This window comes from Oncorhynchus mykiss, chromosome 27, assembly GCF_057628025.1.
Source record: "Oncorhynchus mykiss isolate SJ-2025 chromosome 27, ASM5762802v1, whole genome shotgun sequence".
Lineage (NCBI taxonomy): Eukaryota > Metazoa > Chordata > Actinopteri > Salmoniformes > Salmonidae > Oncorhynchus > Oncorhynchus mykiss.
In genome coordinates this window covers 41,025,001-41,037,500 of record NC_143048.1, presented here as the reverse complement: position 1 = coordinate 41,037,500, position 12,500 = coordinate 41,025,001, and the positions used below count along the sequence as shown (strand labels likewise).

Genomic DNA, 12,500 nt, shown 5'->3' with positions numbered 1-12,500 from the left:
ATGGAGAACATTACAGAGGGTCACAGACTCACGTGTCACCAAACAGCCACCGACACCATGACATCATCTAGCCGAGTCTTCCTGTCATGTCCTATCCTAAGCCCCTCAGGGCTGCAGACTGTTGTCTTTTAGTGGCTTTGAAAATGGGTGTGTGCGTGTGTGGGTTCGTGTGTGTGTGTGTGTGTGTGTGTGTGGGTTTGTGTGTGTGTGTGTGGGTTTGTGTGTGTGTGTGTGTGTGTGGGGGTTCGTGTGTGTGTGTGTGGGTTCGTGTGTGTGTGTGGGTTCGTGTGTGGGTTTGTGTGTGTGTGTGTGTGGGGGTTTGTGTGTGTGTGTGTGGGTTTGTGTGTGTGTGTGTGTGGGTTCGTGTGTGTGTGAATAACTCCTGTCTGTCTCTTCCTTGGCTCTGGTGTTACAGAATGGAACCGTGTCACTGAGACCAGAGGGACTACCACAACATCCCCTCCTGCCACTCTCTATCATGACCTCAACTTTCACTGGCTCTATCACCCATTTCACTGTGAGTGTGTAAGGCAGCGCCCGGCACCTCTCTGATTCAGAGGCGTTCAGTTGTACAACTGTGTGTTAGTGTGTACCGTGTGTGTGTGTACGCAGCTGGCTCTCTGATTATTTAAGTAATGATTAAAGTGGTGTACTAAGATCAACAAGACCAAGAGAGATTCCATTGAATCCCAGTGTTCTCTAGGAAGCTGGCTGTGGTCAGTGTGCAGAAGGGTGGTACTCTGAGAGAGGCAGTTCTAACACATTAAAGACATTCTGCTTCCACTGGTGTCTGATTCACACAGTCACAACGATGTGCTGTGAGAATAATTAAAACCCCAAAACCCATGTCCAGTTGAGACAGCTACAAAGCTAGTCCATGATGTTACCCCAGGGCTCTACAGGGGTTAGAGAGAGGGACTGTTACCCCAGGGCTCTACAGGGGTTATAGAGAAACTGTTACCCCAGGGCTCTACTGGGGTTAGAGAGAGACTGTTACCCCAGGGCTCTACTGGGGTTAGAGAGAGACTGTTACCCCAGGGCTCTACAGGGGTTATAGAGAAACTGTTACCCCAGGGCTCTACTGGGGTTAGAGAGAGACTGTTACCCCAGGGCTCTACTGGGGTTAGAGAGAGGGACTGTTACCCCAGGGCTCTACTGGGGTTAGAGAGAGGGACTGTTACCACAGGGCTCTACTGGGGTTAGAGAGAAGGACTGTTACCCCAGGGCTCTACTGGGGTTAGGGAGGGACTGTTATACCCAGGGCTATACAGGGGTTAGAGAGGGACTGTTATACCCAGGGCTCTACTGCGGTTAGAGAGAGGGACTGTTACCCCAGGGCTCTACAGGGGTTAGAGGGGGACTGTTACCACAGGGCTCTACTGGGGTTAGAGAGGGACTGTTACCCCAGGGCTCTACTGGGGTTAGAAAGGGACTGTTAAACCCAGGGCTATACAGGGGTTAGAGAGAGGGACTGTTACCCCAGGGCTCTACAGGGGTTAGAGAGGGACTGTTACTACAGGGCTCTACGGGGGTGAGAGAGGGACTGTTACCCCAAGGTTCTACATGGGTTAGAGAGAGGGACTGTTACCCCAGGGCTATACTGGGGTTAGAGAGGGACTGTTATCCCAGGGCTCTACAGGGGTTAGAGAGAGAGACTGTTACCCCAGGGCTCTACATGGGTTAGAGAGAGAGACTGTTACCCCAGGGCTTACTGGGGTTAGAGATAGGGATTGTTACCCAAGGGCTATACATGGGTTAGAGAGAGAGACTGTTACCACAGGGCTTACTGGGGCTAGAGATATGGACTGTTACCCCAGGGCTATACAGGGGGCATTGAGGGACTGTTACCCCAGGGCTCTACAGGGGGCAGAAAGGGACTGTTACCCCAGGGCTCTACTGGGGTTAGAGAGAGGGACTGTTACCACAGGGCTCTACTGGGGTTAGAGAGAAGGACTGTTACCCCAGGGCTCTACTGGGGTTAGAGAGGGACTGTTATACCCAGGGCTATACAGGGGTTAGAGAGGGACTGTTATACCCAGGGCTCTACTGGGGTTAGAGAGAGGGACTGTTACCCCAGGGCTCTACAGGGGTTAGAGAGAGGGACTAATACCCCAGGGCTCTACAGGGGTTAGAGGGGGACTGTTACCACAGGGCTCTACTGGGGTTAGAGAGGGAATGTTACCCCAGGGCTCTACTGGGGTTAGAAAGGGACTGTTAAACCCAGGGCTATACAGGGGTTAGAGAGAGGGACTGTTACCCCAGGGCTCTACAGGGGTTAGAGAGGGACTGTTACCCCAGGGCTCTATGGGGGTGAGAGAGGGACTGTTACCCCAAGGTTCTACATGGGGTAGAGAGAGGGACTGTTACCCCAGGGCTATACTGGGGTTAGAGAGGGACTGTTATCCCAGGGCTCTACAGGGGTTAGAGAGAGAGACTGTTACCCCAGGGCTCTACATGGGTTAGAGAGAGAGACTGTTACCCCAGGGCTTACTGGGGTTAGAGATAGGGATTGTTACCCCAGGGCTATACATGGGTTAGAGAGAGAGACTGTTACCACAGGGCTTACTGGGGCTAGAGATAGGGACTGTTACCCCAGGGCTATACAGGGGGCATTGAGGGACTGTTACCCCAGGGCTCTACAGGGGGCAGATAGGGACTGTTACCCCAGGGCTCTACAGGGGTTAGAGAGGGACTGTTACCCCAGGGCTCTACTGGGGTTAGAGAGAGGGACTGTTACCCCAGGGCTATACATGGGTTAGAGAGAGAGACTGTTACCACAGGGCTTACTGGGGTTAGAGATAGGGACTGTTACCCCAGGGCTATACAGGGGGCAGAGAGGGACTGTTACCCCAGGGCTCTACAGGGGTTAGAGAGGGACTGTTACCCTAGGGCTTTAATGGGGTTAGAGAGAGGGACTGTTACCTCAGGGCTCTACTGGGTTTAGGGAGAGGGACTGTTACCCCAGGGCTCTACAGGGGTTAGATAGGGACTGTTATCTGGGGGTTACCTGGGCCTCACTCTGGCTTACTTTAGGGTTAGAGGGAGTGGACCAGGGTCGATTGGATTGGGGAAAAGTGGAGAGGGGTGTTGGGGGGGCTGCACTGATGACCCTGAGTCTGTAACCCCAGAAGGAGCGGGAGACAGTTTGAACCCCCAAGCCTCATCTGGTTCTGGTTAGACTGCTCTGTAAGTCACAATTAAATAGTTCAATCCATTTACTGCAGCCCTGCGGATTCTTTAATTTCATTAATAAAAAATAACACTGTATGCAATTACTTTTTTGGCTCTAACAATGAACCCCTTTATCATCATGATCAATGATCAGATAATGTGTGAGTTGACCAGGTCATGTAATCAATCAACCTGATCACTGAGTTTTCCATATACGTAACATTACAAAAATCATAAACTTTCTGTCCAAAAATGATGAAGAAAAATGAATCCATGCTTTTGGCCCTTCTAGATTAGACTACTCTCCAGCTACCCGGGATAAAGCACTAAATAAACTTCAGTTAGTGCTAAACACGGCTGCTAGAATCCTGACTAGAACCAAACAATGTGATCATATTACTCCAGTGCTCTACTCTCCAGCTACCTGGATAAAGACTAAATAAACTTCAGTTAGTGCTAAATACGGCTGCTAGAATCCTGACTAGAACCAAACAATGTGATCATATTACTCCAGTGCTCTACTTTCCAGCTACCCGGATAAAGCACTAAATAAACTTCAGTTAGTGCTAAATACGGCTGCTAGAATCCTGACTAGAACCAAAACATTGATCATATTATTCCAGTGCTAGCCTCCCTACACTGGCTTCCTGTTAAGGCATGGGCTGATTTCAAGGTTTTACTGCTAACCTACAAAGCATTACATGGGCTTGCTCCTACCTATCTCTCTGATTTTGGTCCTGCCGTACATACCTACACGTACGCTACGGTCACAAGACGCAGGCCTCCTAACTGTCCCTAGAATTCCTAAGCAAACAGCTGGAGGCAGGGCTTTCTCCTATAGAGCCCTTACCCTTGGTAGGCTACCCTTACCCTTGGTAGACTACCCTTACCCGTGGTAGACTACCCTTACCCGTGGTAGACTACCCTTACCCTTGGTAGGCTACCCTTACCCTTGGTAGACTACCCTTACCCTTGGTAGGCTACCCTTACCCTTGGTAGACTACCCTTACCCTTGGTAGACTACCCTTACCCTTGGTAGACTACCCTTACCCTTGGTAGGCTACCCTTACCCTTGGTAGACTACCCTTACCCTTGGTAGGCTACCCTTACCCTTGGTAGACTACCCTTACCCTTGGTAGGCTACCCTTACCCTTGGTAGACTACCCTTACCCTTGGTAGACTACCCTTACCCTTGGTAGACTACCCTTACCCTTGGTAGACTACCCTTACCCTTGGTAGGCTACCCTTACCCTTGGTAGACTACCCTTACCCTTGGTAGATTACCCTTACCCTTGGTAGGCTACCCTTACCCTTGGTAGACTACCCTTACCCTTGGTAGACTACCCTTACCCTTGGTAGGCTACCCTTACCCTTGGTAGGCTACCCTTACCCTTGGTAGACTACCCTTACCCGTGGTAGACTACCCTTACCCTTGGTAGGCTACCCTTACCCTTGGTAGGCTACCCTTACCCGTGGTAGACTACCCTTACCCTTGGTAGACTACCCTTACCCTTCGTAGGCTACCCTTACCCTTGGTAGACTACCCTTACACTACTATAACGATAGCTGGTTCAACAGCTCTGGGATTCGATCCAGCAACCTTTCGGTTACTGGGCCAATGCTCCAACCACTAGGCTACCTGACCGCCCACAATTCACATAGGCATACCTGCTGTGTACACTCCATTTGGGCTTTATCCCGCTCCATTTCCAAAGAGCACCTCTAGTCCGGTTACCAAAGACACCCTCCTCCAGACATAGTTAACATGTTCAGTCCTATAAGTCCATATCAACGGAAGGCCTAGGATATATCTTGCTTTATTGAGAACGTGCCTCACAAACACAATACAATTAATGGAAGCCCTGGGTTTTTTTTATTTGAGGAGAAGTGTGATGTTCAAAGGCTTATACTCGTTGAAGCCAATTACAACAATGTTGACTGTCAACACCTCAAACACAGGATGTATGTTTTATTTATTTGTACTGTTGCTATCACTCGTTACTGTAGCCAATGCTATTTAATAAACTGTAGTATCAATCCACAACGGACTAGGATTCCCCCAGTCCAATTGGATTTGATGACAACGCAGAGACCGTCAGTAACCTACAGAACTGGAGACAACAGCGTGCAGTTTTAAACCATGGAACACCTTGATTGTCCAGTGAGTCACCAAGCCCTCGTCACACCTACAACTTGATAATTCATCAAAACAGAGCCCTTTCGCACACACCGCTAGCTATTGCGCTCATACTTTAATTCCGTTTATATTTCTCACACATTCCCGGACCTACAGTGCCTTGCGAAAGTATTCGGCCCCCTTGAACTTTGCGACCTTTTGCCACATTTCAGGCTTCAAACATAAAGATATAAAACTGTATTTTTTTGTGAAGAATCAACAACAAGTGGGACACAATCATGAAGTGGAACGACATTTATTGGATATTTCAAATTTTTTTAACAAATCAAAAACTGAAAAATTGGGTGTGCAAAATTATTCAGCCCCTTTACTTTCAGTGCAGCAAACTCTCTCCAGAAGTTCAGTGAGGATCTCTGAATGATCCAATGTTGACCTAAATGACTAATGATGATAAATACAATCCACCTGTGTGTAATCAAGTCTCCGTATAAATGCACCTGCACTGTGATAGTCTCAGAGGTCCGTTAAAAGCGCCGAGAGCATCATGAAGAACAAGGAACACACCAGGCAGGTCCGAGATACTGTTGTGAAGAAGTTTAAAGCCGGATTTGGATACAAAAAGATTTCCCAAGCTTTAAACATCCCAAGGAGCACTGTGCAAGCGATAATATTGAAATGGAAGGAGTATCAGACCACTGCAAATCTACCAAGACGTGGCCGTCCCTCTAAACTTTCAGCTCATACAAGGAGAAGACTGATCAGAGATGCAGCCAAGAGGCCCATGATCACTCTGGATGAACTGCAGAGATCTACAGCTGAGGTGGGAGACTCTGTCCATAGGACAACAATCAGTCGTATATTGCACAAATCTGGCCTTTATGGAAGAGTGGCAAGAAGAAAGCCATTTCTTAAAGATATCCATAAAAAGTGTTGTTTAAAGTTTGCCACAAGCCACCTGGGAGACACACCAAACATGTGGAAGAAGGTGCTCTGGTCAGATGAAACCAAAATTTAACTTTTTGGCAACAATGCAAAACGTTATGTTTGGCGTAAAAGCAACACAGCTCATCACCCTGAACACACCACCCCCACTGTCAAACATGGTGGTGGCAGCATCATGGTTTGGGCCTGCTTTTCTTCAGCAGGGACAGGGAAGATGGTTAAAATTGATGGGAAGATGGATGGAGCCAAATACAGGACCATTCTGGAAGAAAACCTGATGGAGTCTGCAAAAGACTTGAGACTGGGACGGAGATTTGTCTTCCAACAAGACAATGATCCAAAACATAAAGCAAAATCTACAATGGAATGGTTCAAAAATAAACATATCCAGGTGTTAGAATGGCCAAGTCAAAGTCCAGACCTGAATCCAATCGAGAATCTGTGGAAAGAACTGAAAACTGCTGTTCACAAATGCTCTCCATCCAACCTCACTGAGCTCGAGCTGTTTTGCAAGGAGGAATGGGAAAAAATGTCAGTCTCTCGATGTGCAAAACTGATAGAGACATACCCCAAGCGACTTACAGCTGTAATCGCAGCAAAAGGTGGCGCTACAAAGTATTAACTTAAGGGGGCTGAATAATTTTGCACGCCCAATTTTTCAGTTTTTGATTTGTTAAAAAAGTTTGAAATATCCAATAAATGTCGTTCCACTTCATGATTGTGTCCCACTTGTTGTTGATTCTTCACAAAAAAAATACAGTTTTATATCTTTATGTTTGAAGCCTGAAATGTGGCAAAAGGTCGCAAAGTTCAAGGGGGCCGAATACTTTCGCAAGGCACTGTATAGCTCCTATCACCACCGATTAGATTTACCAGGTTTGTTCAAATAGAGACGTTTATGTTGGTGTTTCCTTTATCTTGGGAGTTACCTCCACCTCACTCGAATGCTTTTTACTGATGTACTTCCCTGACTATTTGAGTTATGAGTGCTCAACACGGAAGGATTTGGTGTTAAATCAGGTATGATGAGCTGGTAATAGCAGCAGCGTACCTTCTATGACACAGTGTTCTGGTATGGGGATCTGTTGGACCATCACAGAACAGAACTCTTTGATCTTCTCCATGTTGTCCCTCAGGTGGCTGTACAGCTTGTCCTCTTTCCCGGTGTCCCTATTCACTCCTCTCCTTCCTTCCCCCTCTCCCTGTCCATCCCTCTGTTCCTCACGGGGCGTGGCCGGATGGGTGGAGGGAGACAGGGAACTCACATTGGTTAGCTCCCTCTCAGTGGGAGAGGTGTCTAAGTTTTCCGTTTGCTGATTGGGTGGGGACACTGAGAGCAATGCGTCAGATGTTAGCTCCACCCCTTCTCCATCCTGACCACTCTCAGAGTTGATGGACCGTGACCTCACGGCGTGCAGAGCCAGACTCTTTGACCTGAGGTAGACACACACACACACACACACACACACACACACACACACACACACACACACACACACACACACACACACACACCTCAGTCAACCTCAGTTATGGTAAAATAACATATTCATAAGGTGATAATATATTGTAACAGCTTCACACAAGACATTTAGAAGTGATGTTAACCTGTAAGACACTTGAATCCAGTGTTATATGGGAGAAAGTAAAAGAGTACTACAGAAATAAGTTGTTGTTTTGTCTTGAGTCTGGGTTTTTTCTTTCCTTTTCCTGTACTGTTGTTGATGTGTCCATTTTGTTTCAAAATGTTAATAATTCTTGCACTGATATCCTTTAATACTTCTGGTTGTATGTTCAATTTCAGTAAAGTCATGTGTGCTGACATAGATATGGTGTTGTTATAGACTCACCTGTTACATCTCATAGATATGGTGTTGTTATAGACTCACCTGTTACATCTCATAGATATGGTGTTGTTATAGACTCACATGTTACATCTCATAGATATGGTGTTGTTATAGACTCACCTGTTACATCTCATAGATATGGTGTTGTTATAGACCCACCTGTTACATCTCATAGATATGGTGTTGTTATAGACTCACCTGTTACATCTCATAGATATGGTGTTGTTATAGACTCACATGTTACATCTCATAGATATGGTGTTGTTATAGACTCACCTGTTACATCTCATAGATATGGTGTTGTTATAGACTCACCTGTTACATCTCATAGATATGGTGTTGTTATAGACTCACATGTTACATCTCATAGATATGGTGTTGTTATAGACTCACATGTTACATCTCATAGATATGGTGTTGTTATAGACCCACCTGTTACATCTCATAGATATGGTGTTGTTATAGACTCACCTGTTACATCTCATAGATATGGTGTTGTTATAGACTCACATGTTACATCTCATAGATATGGTGTTGTTATAGACTCACCTGTTACATCTCATAGATATGGTGTTGTTATAGACTCACCTGTTACATCTCTTAGATATGGTGTTGTTATAGACTCACCTGTTACATATCATAGATATGGTGTTGTTATAGACTCACCTGTTACATCTCATAGATATGATGTTGTTATAGACTCACCTGTTACATATCATAGATATGGTGTTGTTACAGACTCACCTGTTACATCTCATAGATATGGTGTTGTTATAGACTCACCTGTTACATCTCATAGATATGGTGTTGTTATAGACTCACCTGTTACATCTCATAGATATGGTGTTGTTATAGACTCACCTGTTACATCTCATAGATATGGTGTTGTTACAGACTCACCTGTTACATCTCATAGATATGGTGTTGTTATAGACTCACCTGTTACAGCTCATAGATATGGTGTTGTTATAGACTCACCTGTTACATCTCATAGATATGGTGTTGTTATAGACTCACATCTCATAGATATGGTGTTGTTATAGACTCACTTGTTACAGCTCATAGATATGGTGTTGTTACAGACTCACCTGTTACATCTCATAGATATGGTGTTGTTATAGACTCACCTGTTACATCTCATAGATATGGTGTTGTTATAGACCCACCTGTTACATCTCATAGATATGGTGTTGTTATAGACTCACCTGTTACATCTCATAGATATGGTGTTGTTATAGACTCACCTGTTACATATCATAGATATGGTGTTGTTATAGACTCACCTGTTACATCTCATAGATATGATGTTGTTATAGACTCACCTGTTACATCTCATAGATATGGTGTTGTTATAGACTCACCTGTTACATCTCATAGATATGGTGTTGTTATAGACTCACCTGTTACATCTCATAGATATGGTGTTGTTATAGACTCACCTGTTACATCTCATAGATATGGTGTTGTTATAGACTCACATGTTACATCTCATAGATATGGTGTTGTTATAGACTCACCTGTTACATCTCATAGATATGGTGTTGTTATAGACTCACCTGTTACATCTCATAGATATGATGTTGTTATAGACTCACCTGTTACATCTCATAGATATGGTGTTGTTATAGACTCACATGTTACATCTCATAGATATGGTGTTGTTATAGACTCACATGTTACATCTCATAGATATGGTGTTGTTATAGACTCACATCTCATAGATATTGCGTTGATATAGACTCACCTGTTAAATCTCATCTCTCTGTATTCCTCTCTAGCGGCTTGTCCCATGCTGTATCTGCGTTGGGGTGTAGTTGACCCACCGTCTGTCTCCCCTTCTCCCCCCTCATCCCCCATCTTCTCCTCAAACGCCTGGATCTTCACCTGCAGTCGCTGCTCTGACCCCCTTCCAAACCCCCCTGCACCCACACACACACTGGCCTCTGGGGAAGGAGGGCCTTCTGATTCCTCTTCAACCCTGAAACATACAGAAAGAGGAAGGGGTGTAAAGTAACAACCCTGAAACATACAGAGAGATAGAGGTGTAAAGTAACAACCCTGAAACATACAGAGAGAAGAAGAGGTGTAAAGTAACCACCCTGAAACATACAGAGAGAAGAAGAGGTGTAAAGTAACCACCCTGAAACAAACAGAGAGAGGAATAGGTGTAAAGTAACAACCCTGAAACATACAGAGGGGTAAGAGGTGTAAAGTAACAACCCTGAAATATACAGAGGGGTAAGAGGTGTAAAGTAACAACCCTGAAACATACAGGGAGAGGGGAAGAGGTGTAAAGTAACAACCCTGAAACATACAGAGAGATGGGAAGAGGTGTAAAGTAACAACCCTGAAACATACAGAGAGAGAGGAAGAGGTGTAAAGTAACAACCCTGAAACATACAGAGAGAGAGGAAGAGGTGTAAAGTAACCACCCTGAAACAAACAGAGAGAGGAAGAGGTGTAAAGTAACAACCCTGAAACATACAGAGAGAGGAAGAGGTGTAAAGTAACAACCCTGAAACATACAGAGAGAGGAAGAGGTGTAAAGTAACAACCCTGAAACATACAGAGAGAGAGGAAGAGGTGTAAAGTAACAACCCTGAAACATACAGAGAGAGGGGAAGAGGTGTAAAGTAACAACCCTGAAACATACAGAAAGAGGAAGGGGTGTAAAGTAACCACCCTGAAACATACAGAGAGATAGAGGTGTAAAGTAACAACCCTGAAACATACAGAGAGAGAGGAAGAGGTGTAAAGTAACAACCCTGAAACATACAGAGAGAGGAAGAGGTGTAAAGTAACAACCCTGAAACATACAGAGAGATAGAGGTGTAAAGTAACAACCCTGAAACATACAGAGAGAAGAAGAGGTGTAAAGTAACAACCCTGAAACATACAGAGAGAGGAAGGGGTGTAAAGTAGCAAATGTCTTAGCCAGTGTTTTCTCTCCCTATCTCTCCGTCTCTCTCTGTGTCACACACACTAGACCGGATAGGACTGGTGCTGGGCTGGAATGCTGCACATGAGGAAAGAGACAGATCGGACCTGAGAGAACTGGGCAGACCAGCTCACCTCTGGATATACACACACACACACACACACACACACACACACACACACACACACACACACACACACACACACACACACACACACACACAGAAAGAGAGGAGAGAGAGAGAGAGAGAACAGTGGAGTGGCCACTCTCTCCTACCATGTCAACCCCTCCGCTCGTCCGCTGATTGAACACTTTCAAATGCCCTTTGTTTGCCTCCCTCCTCATCCTCTCTGTTCTTTTTTCTAATAAACCCTCCCACATTTCTCCCAGTCTTTATTTTCCAAAGAGAGACCCCAAGCAAAGCCTCTGGAAGCCACTGATACATAATGTTCCTGGAGAAGGCCGTGTGTGGTACCATTCCCAGAACCCATCAGTAACACAATCATATAGACAAATGTGCCCCCCCCCCCCCCCACACACACACACACACACACACACGCACACACATACGTCCACACACACACCATCAGTAAAACACGTCCTTATTTTTAAGCAGTACATTTTTTTATGAAGTTTTTGATTCACAGAATCGTAATTGCAAAGAATAACATGAGATTAGTGGTTTTGTTTTGTCATTGTAGGTTGGCTGGGCAGAGAGAGCGATGGGGTTACAAACAGAGGTTCTGCCTCTGTAGTAAAACACACATGGTGGTAATACAGCGAATGGTCCATGTGGGTTCAGAATTAGATTGAAACATTCAAATCAATGTTTTAGGGATGTTAAAAGGGGTTGCAGTGCCACACTTTCCATTCCATGACCCATTTCCCTACGACATGCGGCGGCTGAGTTTGTGTCCAGTTTTGTGGGGCCTGTCTACAATACATTTTCATAGTCTGGCAAAATAAGTGTGTGTGTGTGTGTGTGTGTGCATGTGTGCGTGAGTGTGTGTGTGTGTGTGTGTGTGAGTGTGAGTGTGTGTGTGTGAGTGTGTGTGTGTGTACGTGCATACCTTACCTGCAGTTGATGGTGGTGTGTCCAGTAGTCTGGCTATAGAGGTGAAGCTGTTACTCATCCTGTAGATGTCTTTGGCACAGCCTCCAGGATGGAGGTGTATCTGTCAGTGGCTCTGATCTCCAGCAGCAGACTGTAGTGGAAGCTGTGATCCATACTGCCCAGCAGAGACACTAGGTACGCCAGGGAGCTACGGGCCTGACGCGCAGGGAGGGGTAGAGAGAGCAGAGATAGGGGAGGGAGGGAGCGGAGGGGGAGAGAGAGGGGAGAGAGATGGGAGAGAGAGAGAGAGATGGAAGAGAGAGACAGGAAGGGGGAGAGAGAGGAGAGAGATGGGAGAGAGGGGGCAGGGAGGGGAGAGAGAGGGAGAGAGAGAGAAAGAGAGGGGAGATG

At 45.8% G+C, this 12,500-nt stretch overlaps 1 protein-coding gene across 1 annotated transcript in view; it reads right to left on the bottom strand.

Moving 5' to 3' along the window:
• The window catches only part of LOC110507223 (ventricular zone-expressed PH domain-containing protein), a 170,117-nt gene that overhangs the window by 57,862 nt on the left and 99,755 nt on the right, over window positions 1-12,500 (bottom strand). The window contains 5 exon segments of the mRNA XM_090223997.1: window positions 7,302-7,684; window positions 9,842-10,075; window positions 12,111-12,132; window positions 12,135-12,197; window positions 12,200-12,305. Coding sequence (XP_090080123.1) covers window positions 7,302-7,684; window positions 9,842-10,075; window positions 12,111-12,132; window positions 12,135-12,197; window positions 12,200-12,305 — 808 coding nt within the window.